Below are 25,612 nucleotides of genomic sequence, written 5' to 3'. Positions count from 1 at the left end.
AGCTCAGCCAGACTGAAGTTCGCGGAGTTAAAAGGCATCACGTTTCTTCGTCCTGTGTTTACAGTCCCTATTCCCCAGGAGCAGTGTGTCCTAAGAGTGATTCAGAGCTGGAGGTGAAACCTGCTGAGAGTCTGCTCAGATCTGAGTCCCACATGGAGTGGACGTGGGGTGGGTTCCCAGAGTCTACCAAGGTACTAATGTTTTCTTGCCTGTGGAGTATGTCCAGTTGAAAACCTGTGAGGTGTCTCTGTCATTGGGTAAAGTGGGGAGGGGTGATTTCTGAGCTAGTGCACCTGAATATAAATGATGGTAGTGCCCTCATGTGGTCACATGAGGAAATCCAAAGTTAACATTTTTCATGACTGCAACAGAAGGAATCCAGCATTATTTCATGTGTTCTATTTAGTAAATAATGTTGATTGTTAGTTAACATTTTAATAAGAAACATTTAAAAGGTACCTAAAGGAAACTAAAATTTCCACACTTAAGTTTTAAATAAGAAATGGACTTTATGAAAGCTTTTTCACTTTTTTTTTCACTTCTTCACAGATCATAATGAAAGAATTGGAAAAGTACATTACTTGAGAGAGAAAATATTTAGACCCTCTAAGTTTTTTTTAATACACATTTTGCTTATATGTTTGATTTGCATTGAGATTTGACTACCCACTTTACACTGTTAACAGAGTCTTGAGGTATAGTCCAAGCAGGGCTAAATTTTCACATAGCACACAAGTTTTTCTCCCTGAAAATGAATATTCTTCCTCTTAGCATCTAAAACTTGTCCTATTTCCTTAGTCTTCTTTGGTGTTTAACTCTTCATAGTATAGCAGTTTGAAATAGAACTTTTTTGTAGATATCGTGATATTGAACAAAATGCAGTTATTAGTTTTCCCCACTTCTTAATTATGAAATACCTCACACATACGAAATCATATGTTAACTAAATGTGTTGTTACAAATAAAATGCGTTCAATTACCTGCATCCAGCTTAAGAAATAGATTTTAACAAGCACCTTTGAAGGTAGTTTAATTTTTAAACAATTAAACTTTTTTTTAGGTCAGCAAAAGAGAGAGATCTGACCATCATCCTAGGACAGCTACAATTACACCATCAGAAAATACCCATTTTCGGGTAATTCCCAGTGAGGACAACCTCATAAGTGAAGTTGAGAAAGATGCTTCCATGGGAGAAACGGTCTGTACCATAGTGAAACCCAAACCCAGAGCCCTGTGTAAGCAGATAAGCAGTGCGACTTCCGCTGCAGAACTTCTTGAACCTCCCCTGGAGCAGCCTCAGATTTCATCTATGTTAGATGCAGACCACCTTCCTAACCCATCATTGGTGGAGGCCCCCTCAGAATCAAAACCTGCAGTGAAAGTAGACTCACCATCAAAGAAGAAAGGTAATCATTTGTTTGATTTGGCATCAGGTACTGTAAATTTAGATAAGTTATTTCTGCATTTCAAATGATACATGATGGCAACCTTTGTATTTATACTCCCCTGACCAGACCTAGCACATACTGTGAGCATTGCTTGTTTGATAGGGCTTCCCCACTGCATTACAGATTCCATTAGAGCAAGACTCTCACTTTCTCCCTGCTCCCTCCCAACTGCTCCTACTCAGTACACCCTTCGGAGGCATTTACTGAAAAAAAATTAATGAGCATGTTCAAATCAGTTAATCCATAAAATTAACCATTATATTGACACGTATGCCAATAAAGTGAAGTGGAATCCCCCAAAGATTATATGTTCAAAAAGAAAAAATTGGATGAGAGAAAAATGTTTTCACCTGAAACATCTCTAAGGTTAGTTGAGGCCAAATTAATTACGTTTTTTCCAGTAACATGGGAAATAAATAAATGTATGCTTAATTTTAGTATGTTTTCTCTTCTTTCATTGATAATTGCCCTCTGAAACATAAAAGATTGGGTCTGACTCGGCTCAATAGCACTATCTCACTTTTGGAATACAGGTTTAATAAATCAGAACATTCTTACTATTTAAAAATACAAAGTTGTCCATTGACAGTTTTTAGTTTAGTTAAGAACCAGAACATACTCTCTGAACACTGGCCTTGAACCCTATTTTTTTAGGGAAATAAAACCTTACCTAAAAATTGAAAATACACTCAAGGTTAAATCATCACAAATTGACCTAATAAATAATGACTACAGGTGTGGACCTTCAGAGTCACTTGGAAATAAGTTAAGAGAAAGACAAATGTATGATTTCAGTTGTATGTGGAATTTAAGAAACAGATGAACATAGGGGAAGGGAAGGAAAAATAAAATACGAAACAGAGAGGGAGACAAACCATAAGAGGCTCTTAACTGTAGGAAACTGTTGCTGGAGGGGAATTGGGGTGGGGGAAATGGGGTAACTGGGTTATCGGCATTAAGGAGAACACTTGATGGAATGAGCACTGGGTGTTATATGCAACTGGTGAATCATTAAATTCTACCTGTGAAACTAATAAATGCACTATATGTTAATTAAATTGAATTTAAATTTAAAAAAAAACTTATTTAAAATAATTTGGCAAGGGTATTTATGGCCAAATATGATCATCTAGCTGATGATCCAGCTTAACTTGGTACCTGCTCTTCCATAGCTCAGCAACCAAAGGCCCATAATCATGTGTTCTACTCTAAGAACTGGTAAGGAGGAAAATCCAGTTTTCAGGGTGAATGCTTTGTTTTGGTCTGAAAATAATGACCCCCATTCCTACCACATGGTGACCCTTAGGGGGAAATAATGACCCCTATTCTTAGCACATAGTGTGGAACTAACAGATAGGAACACCGAGTGGTTTCTACCATTCATTTGGCCTCATTTTTTCTCCCCCTAGCTTTTTAAATTTTTTTTAAAAGATTTTATTTATTTGACAGATCACAAGTAGAGAGGCAGGTAGATAGAGGGGGAAGCAGGCTCCCTGCTGAGCAAGAGTCCCATGCAGGGCTGGATCCCAGGACCCTGAGATCATGACCTGAGCCAAAGGCAGAGGCTTAACCTCCTGAGCCACCCCCGCGCCCCTCCCCCCAGCTTGTTATCAGAAAGTTTTATACATATTTGCTTTCTTCCTCTCTTTCTCCACTCAGTTTTTTTATTGTTTCAAACCATTTGAAAAACTTGCAAGCTTTGTGACATTTCGCCTTTAAACACTGTAAGATATACCTTAAAAGAATAAGAACACTGTCTGCATAACCACAGGACCATTGTCATCTGTTCATATTTCCCCAAATGTTCCAAGGAAAGCTTTTTAGCTGTTTTTTTTTTTTTCCCAAACCAAGATCTCATTAAGGTTCACATGTTGCATGTGGTTCTTGTGTTTAACCTTTTTTAATTTAGAATAGCCCTGCCCACACACATACTCCCTCACTCCTATACACACACCACTGCACCTCTTTCCCCCTCTGCACCCGTGATACTGATCTTTTCAAGAGCCCATCCAATCCTCTTGTATGCTTTCTCACATTCTGGATGTATCTGATAGTTTTTTTCCCAAGGTGATATCCCCATATTTCCTTAAACTAGAAGTAGGCTCTAGTAGCTCACTAACAAAGTGAGCTACATATGCTATTTTAAATCTTCTCGCATTAAAAAAAAAAAAGGTGAAATTAAGTTTAGTAATATATTCTGAGCTAGTAAGTCCAAACTATAATTTTAACATGTAATCAATATAAAAATTGAGATATTTTACATTTTTTATAGTAGACTTAGAAATCTAGTGTGTTTTACACATTTTTTACCACAATTTATATAGCTTAGTCTAGGACACTGGTGACTTGTTATAGTGAGTGGGCAGTACAGGTCTAGAGGCTTAATTAGACTTGGGTTCAACATTGTTTATTTTTTGAGTTGAAGATTACCTCTAGGACATATTGAGTACTTTATCTAGTATCTCATTTTTTCTCCCCCTAGCTTTTAAAATTTTTTTATATTTATATATTTATATTATATATATATATATATAAATATATATATATATAACACCACTTGTTTAAGGTGTTGTCTGCCAGATTTATCCATTGTAAAGGATTTTGTCCTTTTGCAATCATAAGGTAATGCTTGGTAATAATTTGGCACCATATGACTCCCCTGTTTATAGCAACCTTTCCCTCACAGTTTTAAAATAATGACCTCTTTCTCAGTGCCAGTGATTTCATCAGATTTGGTCATACCTATTCATATTCTAAGAAGACTTTATCATGAAATCTAAATGATTCAGGTGCTAAGATTATTCATCTAAAAGCACATGAAAGAAGTTAGCGTGTGTTTATTGTACAACTGTTATGTGTATAACACCGAATTTCTCTTTCATTGGCATGGATGCTTGAGAACCAACACAGTGGAAAGGTTAATTGAAACCTTTAAAAATAAAATGCAGTTGAGACACTTGGGTGGCTCAGTCAGTTAGGTATCTGCCTTCTGCTCTGGTCATGGTCCTGGAGTCCTGGGATTGAGCCTCGCATCAGGCTCCTTGCTGAGCAAGGGAGTCTGCTTCTCCTTCTCCCTCTTCTCCTGCTCTCTTTCTCTTGCTCATTCTCTCTGTCAAAGAAAATCTTTAAAAATAAAATACAGTTTGAATCATAGTTGGTCTTAATAGTTTGTAAAACCTTTGTTTTTTTGAAGAGTTGTGAATGAAGAATAGCTTAAGTTCTTACTTTTGATGCATTTTTCTTATAAAAATAGGTGTTCACAAGAGAAGCCAGCACCAGGGACCTGATGATATTTACCTGGATGACTTAAAGGCTTTAGAACCTGAAGTTGCAGCCCTCTATTTCCCTAAGAGGTAGTGTATTTTTTAGATGTTGAAGGGTGACTAGCTGTGAAATATAGTGGCTGTTTTTAAATCAAAACATTCTGTGAAAAAGGAGCAAGGTTATGGAGATCTTTAGCTAAGTTGGATGATTGCTTCAGATTTTGGGAAATTCAGAAATTGTGTGTTGTTTGGACTGTAGTGATTTGAAACTAATAATTTACCTCTTTACCTATTATAATTTACGTATTACCTACTTACAAAGAAATTTTCAGTATAACGAGAAGAGGTAAACTAGTTAAACCTATGTAACGATTTACCAATGGTTATGACTTCACATTAGCAAATCTTACAGTCATTAATGCAATAAAAGTTCATCAGCATATTCCATTTATTATGTTTTAAAGGTAATATATCTTTATTCAAACACATTTTACAAAGAATGCCTTCACTCCTTCAGTGAGTCTGAGTTCCCAGGTGAACTTTGGCTGGGCCCAGTGAGACACCATTCCAGCTGGTGTGAGCCCTACATTTTCCCTAGAGCTCTCACCATTTGTCACCCCCCACCTCACAATTTTCCACTTTGAATAACTTTAAAACCTCAGATACAGTGTATTGTACTGTTCTCCTAAGTTCATTTCTATCCGTAGGGAAGTTCCATTATAAGACTCTGATTACAAAAATCAATTTACTTTTTCTCATGGAAGGTATGGTTTGAATATACTGAGTTATAGATACACATAATTAAGTATTTAGAAATTATGGAAAAACATTTTAAGTTTTTATTTAAAATGGAAAGATGGGGTTGATATGTTTAAATTTTTTTATAGATATTTTTGGAAAGTCCTTAAAATTCTTTCCTAGCTCTCTGCCCTAACTTTGTCTTAAAATATGTTCTTCACATGAAGTAGTAGTTGGGTTTTTTAAGGTGAAAGAACTAGAAGTGCTCCATGTTTTTTGAATAGGAAAGTTAAAATGTAAGTTTAGAATTACCACTTTCAGATTTCACAGTCCTTATTTATTGATATTCCAAGGATTGATATTTTTAGTTTCCCTTTTTAAAAATGGGGAGAAACTGATTGATTGATTAAAAAATGAGAGTGAAATGCAATGAAACCTTACTATGCTGTATTATAATTTGACTGCCTGAGGTCATTGCCCATTCACCAAGTTAGCCTATTTCTGAGACATTTTATAAATACTTAAAAGGTAGTGGGACTGATATAACGCTTATCACCATTTGTTTTGTTAATTGTCATGATCCATGTCCTCTTCATTAAGTATCCAGTATTTGTAATTATAGCTAAACATTGATGTAAGTCACACTGCCCTTGTAGATTTGGCAACATGTTGAGTCAGATGGCATCCTCCATGTATTTAGAGGTTACATTGGTTAGGATAACACCAGCTGCTCTGATAAAACACTGGACCTCAGTGGCTTACCACAGTAGAAGTTTATTTCTTGCTCATGTATTCCAGTGCTGATGTTTGGTGCCAGACGCCTTACTCCCAGGGATTCAGGAGCACAGCTTTTCTTCCATCTTGAGGCTCCACCATTCCCTTAGGGCTTCCATAGGGAAAAGAGAAAGACTCACAGGGGAGTTTTCAGGAGCCGGGCTTGGGAGGGGCACAGCACACCCCTTCTGTCCACATCTTAAAACTCGGTCATATGGTCACTTGGCCACATCTGACTACAGGGGGACCTAGCCATGGGCCCAGGAGAAAGCAGGGCCCTGTTTGTGTTTTACCCGGGGGTCAGCCTCGCTCTCTGATGCCAACATACTAGATTTTGCTGCTTTACATCAGCTTTGGCTTTTTCACCATTTCCAATGAGAAGAACATTCTGTTGATCTAACTAATCTCAATATTGTAGACTGGGTATGCATTGCTATTAGGAAAGAAAATTTCCAGAAACCTGAATCTGGGTTGTTGGTTCAAATGCAAAACATAATAGCTTTGGAAACTGCTTTCTATTTATGGCCTATCCATACCTTGCTGCCAGCTACTACTCAAATTTGAGTTTTTTTCTTAAGATCATAAAGCTTAATTGAATCACATACATTAAGTATATTGGCTTTTTGAATAAAATAAAAGAATTTGAAACTTTTAGAACAGCTTTTCAGTGTGACATTAAATGTCCATTCAAAGAGTGTGGAGCAGTAAGCATTCATGAATAAGAAACTTAAGGTACCATTTCCTTATCCTTTTCATTCAGATTTATACTTCATTACAAAGTTTCCCTCAGGATCATCTTCTAAAACCTGGCTTCCATGCCCTTATCATCTAGGAAAATGAATTAACTTCACCTTTAGTCCTGAATCTGTCTAGTGTAAGAACAGTTTGTTTATAGTTTATTTCTCAAAATCTTTGTTTCAGGGTGGGTCTACACTCCTGAGAATTTTCTCTTGCTTAATTTCTTTGTTTTACGAAGTAACAGATGAATTTAGAAAAGCCTAGACAGCTCTGAACCATAGTAATTTTCTACAGGATGTGTATAGTACCACCACTTTTTCTAGGAAGTTAGGATCAAAGCTTTCCAAACATCAGATTTTTCTTAATTACGCCGTCATTTTCATCATGGAAATGTAAATAAATGGTTATAACTCTTTTACTCCTTTAATTAAAATCAGAAAGCCTGTAGTTGAAAAGTTTGTCTTACTGGGAGTGACTGTAGTGATTTTTGTGACCTATACTGTATTCACTGTTACTTCCTCAGCAGTGCGATTAGGTTATTTTTAATGTCATTTATGATATGATCCTAAACTCTACCTAAGAAAAGCTATGTCCATAGGTCAGTCTGTTCCTTTTTTAATGGGATAAATTACTTGGTTCAGGCCCCCAGAGAACCATGTAGTAAGCTAGGAATATAAGAAGTTGCAATAAGGCAGATCCTTTTCTCCCCATCTGCTGCCCACAGTGAATCGGACCCTGGCTCCCGGCAGTGGCCTGAGTCTGACACGCTCTCCGGCTCCCAATCCCCACAGTCTGTGGGAAGTGCGGCTGCAGATAGTGGCACCGAGTGCCTCTCCGATTCTGCCATGGACTTGCCTGATGTCACCCTCTCCCTTTGTGGGGGTCTCAGTGAAAACGGAGAGATTTCCAAAGGTATGTCAAGCTGTTGTGCCTTGTCTTCCCTGGAGAAAGCAGCCTGGTCATCACATGATAGAAAACCTGCTGGTTAGCCACTCAGGATATTAAATTCTTTAATGACCTTGTGCAAGTAACAAGTATCTCCCTTTAATGTCAGATCTTCAGCCCCTCATTTAAGGTACCTCGTACGGGTTGACCTTAAAAATAAATGGCTTGGGTGAGTTGACAGTACCTTGGCAGGTGCTCATTTCACTTGAAGAGGGAGAATTCTCAGACTGCCCTGTTTACGAAGCAGCAAGGGTTAGCTCAGGCTGTGTCCATTTTCTCATCTGTGAAGTTGAAATGTGTGTGGACGGGGACCCAGCTGCCCTGGAAAGCGCTGGGCCTGAGACATGAGAGTAGGGCCTGAAGTTGTGGAAAATTAATTGTCCGTTGAGGAAATTTGTCTTTCCAGCAAAAAGTAGAAGGGGTTATTTTCTATCCTAGTCTTGAGACTTGGCCCTGGAAAGTACATTTGCTCCAGAGAAAGGAAGAATCTTTAGCAGAGCCAATTCAGATGACTCTGGGGTAGGTCAAGCAGTCGTGTGTGTCTTTCCCAAGTTCTTTGGCCTCTCTGGCTTTACCTTCCTTTGTAACCTAAATTCTTCATATTTTCTCAGTTTGGCTCATGGCCTCTGATTGATTTTCCTCTAAGGAAAGATTTTCCTTCCAGGACTAGTAGTATCATCTTTTGTCTTCTCTGCCCCTCGGAGCAGCTGAAGTCCTGTGTTTGGCAGACTGGGTACCCCGAGCGTTATAGTTGTGCTTTGCTGAATCTTTTTCTTTTTGAAGGTCACACGGTGCTCATTATGCCTCTTTCTTCTCCATCTCTTAACTCTTGTTTGTTTTATTATTTGCAAGAAATTAAGAGTCCGTTATGGCCAGTAATTCTCAGTCCCCATAAGCCTTCACTTTAAAAATTATAGGTGGGGGGTGGAATGGAAAATACACAGTTATACAGACTATAGAATTTACATTTTTAAAAAATCTGGGTAACTTAGGTAGAATTTGTTATTGGAGGAGGCAGAAATGGCAAGTAAAGGTAATTAATATACACATCACCAGGAGGAACAATCCTGGTGAGAAATTATCTGTTAGCTTAGATCTACTAGAGTGTGGGTTTAGGAACAGAGCACACAAATTCATGCAGAATCTTCATTTATTTCTCAAGAACTTGGGATTCATTCCTTGACAGACCCTAAACCAAATTCTGGTGTGTTTTTTCGTTTTTTTTCCTCCAAGCAATTGTAAAATGTTTTGGTTTTTTTAATGTAACATGCACTTAATACTCTAAGAGTCCCATGAATATTCCCTAGTTTCACAGTTGCTTCCTAGTAAAGTTTATTGTCTGTGCTAAGAATGAAACTGCAGTTTTTATTAGTTCTAGAGTGTGTGTGCACACACGTGTATCTGTGTCTTCCTTTCTCTTGCCACATCTGTAATTTATTTTCCTAAAAGTCTCTGACGTATCCTTCCTGTGTTTTTTTTGTTGTCGTTGTGGGTTTTTTTGTTTTTTGTTTTTGTTTTTGAGTGAGAGTAGTTGTGGAAGAGGGGAAGGATAGAAAAAGGAAGTGTTCTTTCTTGCGCTGGATTAAAAAGTGATATTTTGCTTTTGACGAATGTAAAAAAGTTTTTTTTCTTTTTAAAGGACTCATTCTATCCCTCATTTTATGCTGTAGTTCCTTCAGTGTAGAGTATTGTGATGATCTCATTTGGGAATTTATGTAATCTCTAACCAAAGGGTCATTACTATTTTACATTGCAGAAAAATTCATGGAGCATATAATTACTTATCACGAATTTGCAGAAAATCCTGGGCTTATAGACAATCCTAACCTTGTAATACGGATCTATAATCGGTAAATACTCCTGCTTTTGTAATTATTAAATAGTCTTGCAGAGTTTTGTTTTTTTTCAAAGTGCTCTTTTTAATCGTTATAGTTTTCTTGCCATAAAATGTGCCATTTCTTATAAATGAACTAGTGGACAATGATTTTAAAGTGAAAGAGAAGCCTCAGCCTTAGTTTTCAGTGAAGCATCAAAATGTTATTGTCTTAGTTATTTAACTGCATCTCTGCTCAGAGAAGTTTGGCTTGAAGCAAAGGTCGTTCATGTGACCAGAAATTTAGCTGACCATCTCACTGAAAACAATAAGGAATTTTATGTCTTACGCCTATCCTCTCTTCTCTCTCCTTTCTTCTCTTCCCCTGCCTGTACTCTCGCTCTTTCCCTTCTCTGTGTAATGGTTTTGCACAATTTTTATTTCACACAGTTATTATAACTGGGCTTTGGCTGCTCCCATGATCCTTAGCTTGCAAGTATTCCAGAAGAGTCTGCCAAAGGTGAGATGATCCATTTCTTTTCATTTTTGAAAGTATCTACAGCATATGATATTTAGAAATATCAATATGTGCACATTTCTAAACTGCGTACTATGGTCAAAGTTTTGTTTAAAATTAATTTAATATTTGAGAAGACCCAAAGAGTTCTGTGTGCCCACCCAAATTATCTCATCCCCAAAATCTAGGAAATTTGCTGGGCTGCCATATCTTTGTCATTTTTATTAGATATTTATACTGGTTTCTGACTGGGTATAAAAGTTGGGAGATTTTATTAGTTATTAGCTAACTACAGAATGAATGAAAAAAATTCCTCATTAATAAGGAAAGAAGCAGCAAGAAGAGGGTGGTGTGGCCACCAGAAGTGTGGCATCTGTGTGATTGGGTCAAATTGTGGCTAATAAGCCTTTTATGTAGAACCTAAAGGTTCTAAATCTGTGTATCAGCTTAGTTGGTCTAACGCATAAAGAACATGTTATCCAAGGGTAGAGAAATGAGAGCATCCCGCCTGACAGCATCCCGCCTGACAGCCCCCCCCAACTGCTTCTCTATAACCAGACCACCCAGCCTCCTACCACAGAACCACCACAGAGCTGTGCCACCACAAAAAAAGAACTATCTGCCTTTCACTGGTGTTACAGACTCTAGAGTACTTGGGGAGATGTGGAGAATGTTGCTCACATTCCATAATAAAGCACCATCCTACAGGCTGATGGTAGAAAGTAGTTGGGTCTTTGTGACAGACAGATGGCTAGACTGACCCAAGTTGATTGTTTCAGGCCACGGTCGAGTCCTGGGTCAAAGATAAGATGCCAAAGAAGTCTGGTCGCTGGTGGTTTTGGCGTAAGAGAGAAAGCATGACCAAACAGGTAACTGACCTGGAAGAGGTAATTTTTTCCACGGGCTACAAAGAAGTGAATCTTTGATTTATTCAAAAAACCTTTTTGCCACACACAAGAAAGTCATTTTGGGCTATTCTCTTACAATATTAATAGTCCCCATTTTGGAACAGTGAGATGTGGAAGTGCTGTGCTTATGTGCTTTATTTTGCCTTTCACCTTCACTGCAGCCCGATGGTATAGATGTTTAAGCTCCCACTTTAGAGGTAAAGAAATGGGTGCAAAGAGGTGACGTCGCTTGACCAAGCACACAAAACTGGTGAGGGATGGAGCTAGGGTTTGACCATGAGTCCAGCCCCAAAGCCTGTGTTCTTTCCCCTCTGCTCACTGCGTTACTTTCCAAACAGAAGCAAGAGCTTGTTCTCCTCCCAAGGAGGAGATGGCAGTGGCAGTCGTATCAGTAACTTCTGTTCTGTAGTACTTGTGTCCCTGGCCCAGACATAATGAGTATAGGCCAGTTGTATTCTGTGACTTGAAATAGTGCCCTTTTGAAATTTTCACTTGTGGCTTTGTAGTAACAGCTTTTTGCATAGCAGCATATGACTTCTGTCTCAGATTTCTTTCCTTTGGCACAAATAGAAAAAGGCTGTTTCTTAAGCATTTTTAAGTTGTGGATTCAGAAAACCATTTTGTTCATTCCTGGAGAGCGCTGCTGATAAGTTTTTACCTGTCAGTCGCTGGGAGGGAAAAATTGCACATTGCTATTATTATCTTGTTTTAGCTGCCAGAGGCCAAGGAAGGGAAATCCGACGCGCCACCAACCAGTGACCTGGCATCGAGCACAAAGGAGCCAGCCAGTGGCAGGTGGGGTGCTCTGTCCTTCCTCTGGGCTCATAACCCCTGGGCTATGTAGCCATTATAATCAAATTGATTTTACAGTTTTGTTTAATATTTAGTCAGAAATGTCTTTCTCTAATGGACAGTCATGACAGTAAGTGGCTTATTGGTGCCACTCAGGTAGCAGATGATAACTTCTGCTTTTCTGAAAAAAAATATCAGCTCAGAGGAGTAAACATACTCAGCACTGCTTTTTAAATGTCATGCTCCATTCTTGGAGCTGTGGAACCAGATGCCTGTGAAATGGAGGCCTTTGGGAAAGGGATCTTGAGGAGCCTTAAGATGTGGTGTCTCTGGTTCCTGCTCCCTGGCTTCCTATCAGGTGCAAAAGGGAGATGCTGAAAATTTCATGATGCACCTGGCCAGCTCAGTTGGTAGAACATGCAGCTCTTGATCTCAGGGTCATGAGTTCTAGCCCCCCTACCCCACCTTTGGGTATAGAGATTACTTAAATATTTTTTTAAAAATTCCAAAATTGGTGTGGGTCCATTTCATTTCTTAGAAGTAGCACCCCTCTAGATATTTGGTTTGGCTGGCCCTCAAAGATGCCAAGACTTACCCTATTCTCATTCTAGCTGTTCTTACACTTCCCCAAACAGATTCTTTCCTTCTCCTGCTCCAGCTCTTTAATTCAGGGGTTGGTCTAAGCCTGAGCATTCATTTTCTTGCTCTTTGCCCACTTTTGTTAAAGAGGTTATAGCAAATCTATCTTAATAGTTTTTAAAATCTGTGTAAGCAATTATATTTTCTACAGTTTGCATCTTTTGAAACGTCTGTTACCTTTTCAGTAAAGGTCAGTAGACCTAGTAGCATTCAACGGTCATGGCAGAAAATAATCAGTCATGGCCAGACTATAACTGCTGGCTAGTCTGAACGTGAGGAGGAGGGTGACCTCCTCACTTCATGGTAGGAAGACTCAGGGAACAGAAGGAACAACTCTTCTTATCCCTAGAGTGGATTTAGGATCTCTTCTCCTAAATGAAACGTTCTTCTCAGTGAAGTGCCCTGCTGCTTCTTAAGTAACTGGATTGCTGTTGAATAGGCCGGCTGAGGATGACTCATCGAGCGATGAGGGGTCACAGGAGCTTGAAGAGTCCATCAAGGTGGACCCTGTTCCCACAGAGCCCCCGAGTTATGGCAGCACAACCTCATATAAGAAGTCTCTTCGACTCTCTTCAGATCAGATTGTGAGTCGTGTGTGATCCGTGTGGATCCAGTCAGTTTATTTTAGTAACTGTTTAATTAACCGTGCTTCCTCTTCTGTCCACACTATCCCCAGCCCTGCACAGGACATGGTATGTGCTCATGTAAACGCTCACACATGGTAGAACCGCATCTCCCTCCCCTGGGAACCACCTGGGGCCCCTGGGACATGGCTTCTTCTACCACCCCAGATGTCCCAGTTGAATCTCTGGGAATGAGCCAAGGGATCTGTATTTTCAACCTGTTTCCCAGATGAGTCTTGCCCAGCCAGCCCGTCACTGGGCCATACACTGTCTTTTAGGAGCCACAACAACAGAGAAATGCCATTTTCTTATTTAGATGCAGTTTCCTCTTTCCTGTTTGTTTCCCACTACTTTCCCCCTGTTTTCAGTTTGAAATGGTCTTGCTATGCCCCAGGACTGTCAGGTATGGAGGAAGAGCAAAGACGTTTGGTTTCTTGGGGGAATCCGAAAAATCGCTTAGAATTCCAGAACATCATTCGGGCAGTGGCTCCTTCAGCCTCTTCTGAGCAAGCTCTCCATGCTGTGCTGGGCAGGGTGCATGCCTATGCAACAGAAACCATCCTGCCTTGAGCTGAGGCCCTGAAACACTGGTGGTGGTGATGTAAATATTCAGACTCTGTTGTAAACTCTGTTTTCACCTGTTTTTTTCCCTTTTATTACAATAATCATATTCATGTACTTCTTTGCATTCCTTATACATCCCCCTGTACAAGTACACACACACACACACACACACACACATATTTAGGGATTAGGATCCTTTCTTCACTTAACATTATATTTTAGCAATCTCTCAATGACTGTATATTATTGGAAACTGATTTTTAATTGTACGTAATTCCATCAAAGTGATATCCCATTTATTTTATAAATTATCTATGATTTTCCTTATTCTCTTACTTTTTATAAAAGGCAAAACTGAAGCTCCAAGATGGCCCAAATGATGTTGTGTTTAGTATTACAACCCAGTATCAAGGTACCTGCCGCTGTGCGGGAACCATTTACCTGTGGAATTGGAATGACAAGGTCATCATTTCTGATATTGATGGAACGATAACCAAGTAAGCATGAGCCCATGGTAGGCAGCAGCAGTCAAGGCGTAGGCTGCTGTGCAGTAGTGGGTAGGATCAGGGGGATCCCTCCTTGGCCACTGTCAGGTGTTTTTAAAACTCTCTGCACTGAGACTTGCATGCTGAGGTCACATGTGGTCACACGTGGTCACACACAGTCATTCTGTGGATGGTGAAGATGAATGGAGTCATACAAATTAACATTGAAGATAACTTTTGGAAAGATTTAGTTATTTGGTCTCCCAAGTTCTGGCATTAAATTTTTAAAAAGTAAGAAGGTGTTGCGATTAGGGAGGAAGAAAAGAGGATGTGTGGTTGTAAATTATCTCTAAAAATGAACATCTGGCTTCTACTTTTAGAAGGTCCTTAGTGGGTGGGTGTACAGTGTACATGCAGGGGACTGCCTTGCTGTTGCACAAGCCGTGACAAAGTTGTGCCTATAGCTTAGATTGTCCCTAGACCCTGCCTCTACCCAGTGGTGTTTAGCAGCTGGCATTGTAGTAGGAAAACACTTGGCTTTATGTGCTTTGTTTCTGATACCTTTTCCTATTTCTACCTTCTTAGGTCTGATGCCTTGGGGCAGATTCTTCCACAGCTGGGTAAAGACTGGACTCATCAGGGTATAGCAAAGCTCTACCATTCCATCAATGAGTAGGTATCCCCTCCCCCATGTCCACATGCTCATGTAGCCTCACACAAAGAAAAGCATCAGCCACCGTTTCTGGAACATGAGCTGTGTGCTAGCCATCGTGTTACATGTCTCAGCCGTCTCCTCTACACAGCATAGTGCTGGGAGTTGCAGGCACTCCCTGGATCTATAGTTCTAGCTGTCCTGTGGCGGGCGGGGGGGCTTGGGGGGCTTTGCTTTAATTTAACAGGAGAGCCAGTTTTCATTTTTGGTTTATTAGTTGGGTTTTTTAAAATCTGATTTCACTGAGTAGGTAATGTGTGCATGCATGAGGGAAACATTTCACCAATGTGAAATTCCTGCTTCTCCTTTCTGTTGGAGCAACAGAGGAAACAGTGCTGTGGCCTTTGTGGACCATAGTGCATATGAGTTAAATTGATTTGAAGACTCAGTGTCTTAAGCATTAGTTGAGAATGCCGTAATAGGAAAATTGTATGTCTATTACCCAGGTGTGATTTTGTTTCTTGTCTTACAGAGTGGTTTTCATTCTATAAATTGTCTTTATAAATAAGATCCTTTGCATTTTTCGTTTATGGCAGGTAATTTAAAGATAGTCCAAGATTTTTGTTCTGTATTCTGATTCTCATGGACTAGATGCTAAAGATACGTCAATCTTATGAATTTAGCAGATGCCTCGTTACATATACCTGCATTTTCCCCCATGGTGTTTTCCATGGAAAATTGAGATCCTTATAATGCTAACTGCTTTCCTTATTAAATTCAAGAATTTTATTTTCACAATAAATGAAAGGAACTGTATTTAAATCTTTTAAAAGAATAGTGCTGCTTCGGGGTGCCTGGGTGGCTCAGTCAGTTAAGCATCTGCCTTTGGCTCAGGTTATGATCTCTTGGGATTGAACCCCGCTTCAGACTTCTGCTTATTATTTGGGAGTCTGCTGCCCCTCTCACTCTGCTCCTCTACCTGCTTTTTAATGCACTCATGCTCTCTCTTTTTCTCTCAAATAAATCTTTAAAAAATAAAATGCAATGTAAAAAAATAATAATAATAATAATGCTCTTTTTTTTTTTTAAACTTTGCTCAAAGAATGTTTCTAAACAGGACATGTTCTCTTTCAGGAATGGCTACAAGTTTCTCTACTGCTCTGCTCGTGCCATTGGCATGGCTGACATGACCCGTGGCTACCTGCACTGGGTCAATGACAAGGGCACAATCTTACCTCGGGGCCCTTTGATGTTATCCCCCAGCAGCTTGTTCTCAGCCTTCCACAGGTACCTCTCCTACACAAGCTTGCATCCCCACCCACTCCAGGGGAAGGGGTCTGATTGGTGGGGAGATTGGAAGTCAAACTCACTGTGAGGGTTTGTATATCATTGCAAGCTTCTGCATGTCTTGGTTCTTGGGCTCCCCCAGAGCATTTTAACTCTGAGCTCACCCAGTCCATAATCAGACACTGTCCAAAAGAGTCAAGCTATCAAGTTTTCCCCTTCCCTAAAGCCCATCACTCAGAATGTCAGTCTTTCTTGACTAGAACAGAAGGAGAAAGATGCTGGTTACAAAAGACTTTCAGAAATGATTGTGACCACCGAAGTCTTTTCAGGACCATACAACAGGGAAAACAACATTTCAAATTTGGTCATTGTATTGGTTTTTTTTGTTTGTTTGTTTTTGCCTAGGGAAGTGATAGAAAAGAAGCCAGAGAAGTTCAAAATTGAGTGTCTAAATGATATCAAGAATCTGTTTGCCCCATCTAAGCAGCCCTTCTATGCTGCCTTTGGAAACCGTCCAAATGTAAGTGTCGCCTCTGGGCTACACATTCTGGTGTTTTCAGAGGAGTATTTTTTAGGGTACCGCCCTGTCATGATTCTCAAACCAATTGTATAAGCAAAATGGATATTGTGCTGAATAGGTTTTCGTTTTCTCTATTCTTAATTTTCTGTTCTGTAGCTGGACATCTGCCCTAGAGTTTTGATGTATGAGAAAGGGCACTTTGCCGTTGTTTCTGTGGCTTTGCTTCCATCTCCTTAGGTAGTTCTGACTTGTGTTCTAAGTGGTTCTAAGCCGTGCTCTTAGATCCCCGCCCCCAGAGAATGCTCAGCCTTCCCTAATGCTTCTCAGCTTGTCCGCATAGTTGGCCCTCCAGTTCCCGGCTGCGGAGGGTGTTGCTCTCTGGCCTCTGGCAGGCAGCGGGGCCCCACCTGCTCCTGGGCCTGGGCCTCTGCTCCACGCCCAGTGTTCTAACTGTAGTGCCCTTGGCTTTGGCTCCCCTTTTCAGTTTGGGTTTGCCCGGAGCTCACCTTCCGCAGCAGAGCTGCACTGTGCAAGCTCCACACGTTTGCTGTACACCGTCTCCTGCTTGTGCAGTTCTTCTGGCTCACAAGGAACCAGAGAAGCATCTCTCAATGTCTTTTCTTATAATCACGCTATTTAATGTTTTCTTGTCCAGGATGTCTATGCTTACACACAAGTGGGAGTTCCAGACTGCAGAATATTCACCGTGAACCCCAAGGGTGAATTAATACAAGAAAGGACCAAAGGAAACAAATCCTCGTAAGTATGTTCCTGTTTCCCAGCCCACTGCCCATAGCCAGGGGTGAACCTGGGGACAGAGTCTCAGGATCACCCCGCCTCCCCTGCCCAGTAGCAGAACTGTACCTGCGTTTTGGAGGCTTTCCTTTTTGCCTGGGTGTTTTTGCCTCTATAATAGCTTCTGAACCAGGATCACTTACGATCCTAGACTTCAAAGAGGGCCATGCCGTGGGAGGGGTTGGATGCCTTGCACTGAGGCCTCTTAGTAACTAACTTCACAGCACATACGTAGTCCTGGGCTCTGATGTCACTTAAGGGTGACAGTTTGTGTGTTCTTCCCCAACCCCTTCTAGGTATCATAGACTGAGCGAGCTCGTGGAGCACGTTTTCCCGCTTCTCAACAAGGAACAAAACTCTGCCTTTCCCTGCCCAGAGTTCAGCTCCTTCTGCTACTGGCGAGACCCGATCCCCCAAGTGGACCTGGATGACCTGGCGTGAAGTGGCACCTCCCAGGGAGGTCCTTAGGAATGTGCCCCATAGCAAGGGAAGGTGACCAGCACTTCTGGACATAGGCCACTGGGCTACCCTCCAAGCCACAGGTGCAGGACAAGACACGTATTGACAGCTGGACACCAGCAGGCACCAGGAGAGCTCCTGGAGCTGGAACCGTTGTATTCCTTTCCCTTCCCAGGCCTGGCAGGGTTGCCGTTCGGAGCCCTGAGCAGGCAGGCAGGCGAGGAGCTTGGACCTGCGGTGGGATGCCTAGGCTCCTATTACTAGTCGTCGTCACACATGTGCTGTGTCAAGTGTGTGCCGGTGCTCCTTTAACTGAATAATTTAAAAGGAAGAAAAAAGCTAAACAAAAGGGGACCAAAACATGTATAAAGTAAAGTGTTATAATTTCCACTGGGAAGTTGAGAGTGTTTCTCTCTAAAACCAGGGCTTTCTTTAGGGGATCAGGGTCCACTAAGCTGCTACAGGTCCAGTTAGTGACGTTGGTTCAAACCACCTGTGCACATTTCTTCCATGGGCTCTTCCTTCTCTGCCACCGTGCAACAGGATGTCTGCTCGGTGGGCTGCTCCAGGCAGGGGCCAGGGCCACTGACCCCAGCCCCACAGATATGGGCTTCTGGGGACAAAAAGCCCCTTAGATCATTGCCTTCTCAGCTGTGGCTAGCCTATCTGTATTGTCTTGGACCCAGTCAGGACAGAAAGGTCTTGCTGGATGTGCTTGGTGCCTGTAGTACTGTAAGAGTACTAATGGTGGGAGTTGATTGGACAATAAGCAACAGCTCTGTTTTCAGGGAGGCCTTAGAAATGCAGATAGGCATTCGTGTGGGGTCCTGGAAGAGTCCTTTTCTCTGTCCTTCTGCCTTCAGCTTAGTCTCCCAGCCTGGTTGTAATGAGGCAGGGTGGTCCAAGCAGACAGCTCCAGGGGAGGGTCTGGCCCATGAGCCCCTCCAGAACTGAGAGCCTGGGTGTTGATGGCAACCTCAGTGTTAGAATCCAGAGGACTGTCAGAGAGGAGGGCTCCATGCATGCACAGGCCTTGGCCGGCAGGGAAGCACTCAGCCAGGTGCCAGAGCAGAGGACGGAAGCTGCGGATCCAGGTGCCCGCTGGGGCGGCTTCCGTGCCCACCTCTGCTGGTCTGGGACTTGGGCTGCGGTGCTCTCCACTCTCCTCGTTTTAGTTTGCCCCGCCCAAGTAATACTGACCTAAGATGGAGAAATGGGGTGGTTATTTTTCTAGATTGGAGAGTTGGAAGTCCCTTTAGTTTGGCCATTTCTCCACGCACTTTTGTACGTGGAGACCGCGGTAGAGCCCCCCCCCCGCCCCCCCGAACGCAGCTCTGTGGCAGAACACGGAGGCACATGCTCCCAGAGGAGGACCAATGCGTGTTGCTTCTGGTGCAAACTTTCCGCCCTTCAGTAGTGCAAGGACTAATTGTTTAAAGAATTTATTTATGTACAGTAGGTTAGGCAAACTCGGTTATGTTTCTAGGAAATTTTGCCCAGTTAGTGACTTAAAACCTGAGCAGCGGTGCAGCTGGTGGGCTCCGAGACGCTGCCAGTGTATCCTCTCCACGTTCATTTTCCAGGAAGAACATGAGCTTACTAGGGCTTCTCTGCACACATGCGGTACAGGAAATCTTGACCTTCTATAGTCCTCTTTAGGTTGTCTTTTAAAGAGTTTTTTGATTAGACTCTTCTTTTCCTCGATAAGTTCTTCTCTGTGGACACATGGGCCTTCTGTAGGTCTGACCCAGGGGCCCAGGTCTCCCAATTCCTGTGCCGAGGTGGGACAGGCCCCTCTGTCCTGGCGTCCATAAGCACTAGACTTTGTTGTTTTGTTGCTGCAGATTGATCCAGTGGGTACATTTGCTAATTAACATGAATCTTTTTCCTTATTTAAAGGAGTCCCTCTTGCTGAAAGTAGATGATTACTATCACTATAGTGTTAATGAAAGTATTAAGTTTGTGCTAAAACCCATTGCCATTTGGTACAAATGACATTTGTTCTTTCTGTGAAAGAGAGTTACCCTCGAGTGTGTTTGTACACAGACCCTTCCAATGGTGAGTTAATGAAGAAGCGTTATCCCGTGCTGCTTTCGGTGATGGGCGGGATCACGGGGTGATCGCAAGCAGATTGGGCTTTTCGAAGTCATTCTCTCGGTTGTTCCACTGGTGAAATGGCCTTGGCCCCTTTCCCTCTCTCCAATTCAACCTGACTTGAGTATTTGCCTTGCTCCCCACATGCTGAAGCTTCTCTGGCTGTGGTGTCGACATCTGCGTCTCTGGCAGGCGTGAGGAAGTGCGCGTGTGGGCCCGGAGCGTGCACACTTAGCCGCCGTGTGTGAGGACTGTTTGCTGTGCTCAAAGCCATCTGCTTAGTTTTCAACTGGAAAAAGAAAAAACTTACAGTGTGATGTCTGTCCTAAAATGAAAGCTGCTAATGGTCACAGGGAGAACAGCTGAGGAACGACAGCTAGCTAAATGACCAGAAAGTGCCTGTGCCCATAGGAGCACATGTGGGCCTTCGGGACGATGTTCTTGAAGGTGCAGGCAAGACCTTTAAAGAGAATAGAAAGTAAATGCTTTCTCCTTTTGCTAGTTGGTGAAAACAAACTCTTCCAGGGAATTTTAGCATCTTTAAGTATCCTGTTTACTCTGGGAAGTCTTGTTTTCCTGTTTGAGAATATGCTGTGTTTAATGAAACCGGTTAAAAATTGAGTTTTTGTTTAAGTACTCTTTCCAGGTGAAAACTACTTTTTTGGTTTGTTTTGAAGATAAGAGAGGGAGGGGGAAACTTTGTTGTTTTAATTTAATTAATTACATTTAGTCTATGATGGAGTATTTGATTATTAGCAATGCCACTAATAAATTTTAAGTTGTCAGAAATTAATTGTAAACATCAGTACAGTACTCTCAGTCATGGCAAAGACAGTTATCCTAAGATAAATGGCTCATATTTTGGTGCAGTGTTTGATGTTCAAAACAAGACGTTACAACAATAAACAAACGTAAACTGAATGCATTTGACTCCTTCCTTCAGAAGACATTTAAACCATATTCTCTGTACTCTTGCCAGAAATTGATAATTTCCATAAATTAGCATTTTGATCTCTGCTCACACTAAAATTCATCTACAGAAAGGACCTCTTTTTGGTGCTTATTTTTATAAAACCTGACTCCAAAAGTGAGGCTACACTCCCAGGAACCAACCTCTCTTGCTTTGTAGGTTCTGCCAGAGAATGATTCATTCATACATATGTAATTTCTGGTGTGTTCTCCCTGGCATCCTCTAGGCTGGGCTCCCCCACCAGCCCTCAGCCCGTCAGGGGTCCCTCAAGAGGCCTGCTCAGAGCCTTTGCCACCCCACCTTTCATGAAACCCTCCCTCCGGGTACCACTTAGCAGTTCTGATGTTCTCATCAGCCTAGGAGAGTGAAAGTGTTCTTGAATCAAAAACCACACCCCACATACTACTTAATGAGTGTCTTATTATTCCCCCAAATTGCTGGGCTCTACCAGATGCAGCATGTGCTGGACAGGTATCCCAAAGCCCTCCTTGAGAGCCTACTTTCAAGTACAGGAAAGCTTGTCCTGTCCTGCTGCTTTGCCTTGACATGAGCGCAGGGTGAGGAGACCCGGGGGTCTTTGGGGTGTATGTAGGGAACAGAAAGGATGCACTCAGAGGGAAGTTGACTGTGAAGGAGCCGGCTCCAGTGCTTGGGGTGAAGCAGCAAGGGCTCATCCCTGCAGCTCCTTAGAGTGGAGCCTGCCTTTTCCCTTCCCTTGATGGGACAACGTAAGGGAAGAAGGAAGCGTGTTCAGAAAGTGGGTGCAGATACATGTGAAGGCATGTTATAGATGTGCAGGTGTGCGTTGGTTCTATCCCTCTGATCACAGACACTCCTTTCAAACCACTCGTGAGAAACCGCAGGAAAGATGATAGGGCCACTGAGAAAGCTCGATTAATGCGCTGTGGCGGAAATAATTGCAGAAGGAGCCCCGATGTAGCTGTCATTCTGTTTTATCTTGATGTAAGCACAGGAGCAGCTGTAATTAGACTTCGTTTACCTTGCCAGTCTTGGATACACAGAGCTGAAATTCATGTTTTTCAGTGAGTGAGGGTGCATTGAGAGAGGAGGACCACGCTTCACTCAGTGCTCTAGGGAACCAACCATGGAGCATAAGGAGCAGTCACTGGCTCCCTTCTGTCTGGCCCCTGCCTTTCCGGCTGTTGAACATTTATCCCCTTTGGCGCTAAAGTCTTTGCAGAGGGTGTGAGGGAAAGAGGGTGAAAGTAGGTCCATGTGCCAACTGGGTTTTCCTGAAAATGCTCCACTGCCTTGGGGTTTTTTGCATGAGTCATTTCTAGGACAGACTCTGACAGCCACCTTTAGCCAATTCCCCAGCTGTAGAAATGGGGAAAGAGAATGCCCCCCTCCCCCCACCATCAACTCTTAGATCCAGATTTTAAACTTCTAAAACCACAAAGTGGCAGTTCTTGGTCACTTCTCCCTACCTGGGGTAAGGGAATGAGGAAGAAGGCTCCTGTTGGACATGTCCAGTGGCCACCCTGTTACCGCATTTGCAAGCAGTCCTGGAAACTCACAGCATTTTTTTAGAGCATAAGAGTATCCAGTGGCTTGATCTCAGGCCCAGGAGACTTGTTTCTCTGATCCGCATCTTTCCCTGGGGCTCTAGGGGACTTTTCTCCCCATGGGCACTTGATCGGACAACAGATTTTACCAGCCTGTTGAGCAGGGACCACCTGAAGCTAAGGGTCGTATGTCGTAGAGGTTTCTGTGGCTGCTGATAAAGGAGCAACATGACTGGGCTTCCCTGGAACAGAATGAACTCTCCATGGGAAGGTTCCTGCTGTTCTCCGATGATCTCAGCTTTCAGTCTGTGATCACTTTTATGTTGGGCCTATTGTTGCCTGGGAACCCGAGAATCCTTAAAGCCACATGTGCTGTGAGCTGTGCAGCGAGCTCGCTCCTCAGCTCAGGCAGCTGCTGATTAGATGTGAATTTTAAGCATCCCCTGGAGGAGCCCCTCTTTGGCTGCAGGCATCACAGGGGGGCCTTGACCTCCAAGCCCATCTGTTTTTGTTTTGTTTTGTTTTTAACAAGCAAAAAAAAAAAAAAAAAAAAACCCACCAAGCGTGTAGCTTGCATAGTGAGGGGTAACAATTACATAGTTGAGATTGATTTCTTCAAGCTTACTTTCTACAGCCATTTTTTAAAAGTCAATTACCTTCCTGCTGTTTGCTTTTTAGCAACACCTCTCAATCCATATGGTACCAGACTTCAATAACTTACAGTGGTTTTACATCTTTATTGACCCTCCCTGTCTTTGCACTTCCCATGTACAGGTCATTCAAGGAGCCCCCCAGGCTGCTCAGTCTCCCGGGCCAGCCCGCACCACGACCCCCAGTCTCTGTGACAGCACATGTGGCTTCAGCATTTCAGTGTTTAACCTTCTCTCCTACAGGCTCTGGGAATAAAGAATGTGGCCACCAGCCCAGCGTTGCCAGCCGCATCCCCTCCGCCCTGTAGCCCAGCAGCTCTCCCCTCCTGGAAGCAGGTCACACTCCGCAGTGGGCACCCGATTGGTCCCCTGAGCAGAGCTCCTGCCGATGCGGTGCCAGAGCCGGTGGCCACGGGATAGGGCGGACCCCGCTTCTCAGGTAGCCAGGCAGAACAGGAGGCTGCAGCCAGGCACATGTGTCCTTGCCACCCACCGGGGACGCTCAGGTGTGTGGCCTCGGCAGCCCCATTGGGCCTGGATGTTGGGGAAGGTGTTGGGATGTTTGCAGGAAACTAGACCAGTGCTCCATACATAGAACAGAAACTGCATATATTAAGGCTTCCCAGTTCTTAATGACTGTCTTTCCCCAGTCACCCTAGAGGTGAGAAAGGAAAGGATATAAGAAGACCCCACTAAACGTGGAATACATTTCATCAAAGTCCGTGTGAGCCAACCGACCCCCAGTCACCACGATGTTGACACCATCTCCTGCCTTCAAGTGCACGATGAGGTGGAACGCCCCAGGGCCCCCACAAGTGTGCAGAGGCCCCTGGGGCCGGTGGTATTCCAGGAACTCCCTCTTGTAGCCGGCTGTATGCAGCTGGGCCACACTGGCATTGGAGACCGACAGGACAGCTTCCACATACGCATCCCTCTCGGGCGTGAGGGTGGCCGTGATCAGGTAGCGCCCATCATATGGGGCCGTGAAGATGCCTGGGAGAAGGAAGGCAGATACTCATGGGACACCATCACAGCACCTTTGGCACAGGTTGTCAGTTAACCCAGATTTGGGAGACTACCCATCTGTCCAGGACTGTCTCAGGAGAAAAACTGGGAGAGTTGGTCACCCTACCCATAGAGGTAAGGTAGCCCTTTTCTATTTGCAGCTGCCCTACACCCACCAAGCAACAGACCCCCTTAGCTAGCACTACTCTTAACAAACCCAGTCCTCATGGTGAGACCCCATCTTCTGCTGTAACATCCAGAAGAGAACAAATTCTACAAAACCCCCAGTATGTGGTACGATCACCGTAACTCCTTCCACCCAGAGCAGCCCTCAGAAGAACTTGTCCCTGCAGCCGTGCAGCATGCATGGAGACAACTACCCAGCCTTGCTGGGAGAGAGCTCAGACCCTCTAACGTTCCCAGCAGCAAGATACACCAGCCTTCGTTGTGCTGTGTGTGCAGCACAGGCGTGAAGACACAAGGCCAAGGCCCAGCTTGGGGCCGGCTCCCACCTCCACCTGCCACCCAAGGTGTAGTGGAGCAGCAGCAGCCACCCAGGTTCTGGTTGCCATTTGGGAGTTTTCTCCAGCATGGAAAGCTCCCCAAGACCCATTTAGAATAAGCCTCACAACTTGTGTGCTGGGCCCAAAATCTACAAAATGGTTTGAGTTGCCTCCTGAGGAGAGGGGACCAAAAAGAACCCACAAAGATTGTGGGAGAGACCACAGCCAGCCCTTATGCAGAAGAGCCAGGCTGCCTGTCTTGGACCAGTATACAGGTGGCATCCACTCATGGCCAGATATAAGCCAGGTTCTGGGCCCGGGGAAGCAGTGCTAAGGGTACGGAGACGGCCTGAGGAAGAGGAGATGGATTTGTAGATGTACCATTTGCAAAGCGGCAACTGGCCCCAAACCCAGAAGAGTCGGAGCCCATCCGCAATGCAGGAGCAGCCACTTCCCTTGGGCTGTGGGGAGGGGGCTGGACGTGGACCCTGATCACAGGCCAAGAGTGACAGAACAGAGGGCTGCCCCGGAGCTGAGAGGGAACCTCAGGGGCTGGGTCTTTATCTGCCCTGAAAAAAGAGCACATGCCAGGCCACCCTGCTGTCTTCCCAGCTTGTAAGGGTGAGTTCTCTGGCATTCCACAGTCTTCCTGAGGGCCACCTGGACCCTGAAAACAGACCTGGTCCCAGCACTCTGAGCCCATGGCCTCTTCCCTCCCTTGGAGATTGCCTGTGCTGAATCCACACTCGGGATTCCCCAGAACTTCTTTTAATGAGGAACTGCTCAACAAGAAGATACAGTTCTGGGCAGGGCATCCTGGAATGTGCCAGAAATGAAGCCACTGTCGACAAGCTGTTCCTGCCACCAAGGCAGCATGGAGTGAGGGCCCCAGGAGGAGGCTGTA

The 25,612-nt window shown here is 43.4% G+C and overlaps 2 protein-coding genes across 3 annotated transcripts in view; one reads left to right on the top strand and one right to left on the bottom strand.

The window, feature by feature from the left end:
* LPIN2 (lipin 2) overlaps nt 1-18,350 on the top strand; it is a 32,858-nt gene extending 14,508 nt beyond the window's left edge. The window contains exons 5-19 of one of the 2 annotated variants that reach the window (XM_032859826.1): nt 65-191; nt 1,061-1,406; nt 4,702-4,801; nt 7,686-7,873; nt 9,663-9,756; nt 10,170-10,239; nt 11,016-11,105; nt 11,857-11,939; nt 13,015-13,159; nt 14,111-14,259; nt 14,833-14,919; nt 16,034-16,186; nt 16,592-16,706; nt 17,362-17,465; nt 17,798-18,350. In XM_032859826.1, the coding sequence (XP_032715717.1) occupies nt 65-191; nt 1,061-1,406; nt 4,702-4,801; nt 7,686-7,873; nt 9,663-9,756; nt 10,170-10,239; nt 11,016-11,105; nt 11,857-11,939; nt 13,015-13,159; nt 14,111-14,259; nt 14,833-14,919; nt 16,034-16,186; nt 16,592-16,706; nt 17,362-17,465; nt 17,798-17,942 (1,996 nt within the window). In that variant the 3' untranslated portion in view covers nt 17,943-18,350. The remainder of the gene's footprint in view (nt 1-64; nt 192-1,060; nt 1,407-4,701; nt 4,802-7,685; nt 7,874-9,662; nt 9,757-10,169; nt 10,240-11,015; nt 11,106-11,856; nt 11,940-13,014; nt 13,160-14,110; nt 14,260-14,832; nt 14,920-16,033; nt 16,187-16,591; nt 16,707-17,361; nt 17,466-17,797) is intronic. The other variant, XM_032859827.1, reaches the window with a different exon arrangement.
* A 5,249-nt stretch (nt 18,351-23,599) lies between these two features.
* The window catches only part of EMILIN2 (elastin microfibril interfacer 2), a 54,521-nt gene continuing 52,508 nt past the window's right edge, over nt 23,600-25,612 (bottom strand). Inside the window, exon 8 of the mRNA XM_032859825.1 lies at nt 23,600-24,193. Coding sequence (XP_032715716.1) covers nt 23,856-24,193 — 338 coding nt within the window. The 3' untranslated portion in view covers nt 23,600-23,855. The remainder of the gene's footprint in view (nt 24,194-25,612) is intronic.

The sequence above is a fragment of the Lontra canadensis genome, unplaced genomic scaffold, assembly GCF_010015895.1.
Source record: "Lontra canadensis isolate GAN:19392208 unplaced genomic scaffold, GSC_riverotter_1.0 scaffold17, whole genome shotgun sequence".
In the NCBI taxonomy this organism is placed as follows: domain Eukaryota; kingdom Metazoa; phylum Chordata; class Mammalia; order Carnivora; family Mustelidae; genus Lontra; species Lontra canadensis.
The sequence above is the reverse complement of the archived record's forward strand: the minus strand, read 5'-3'. Positions and strand labels throughout refer to the sequence as shown.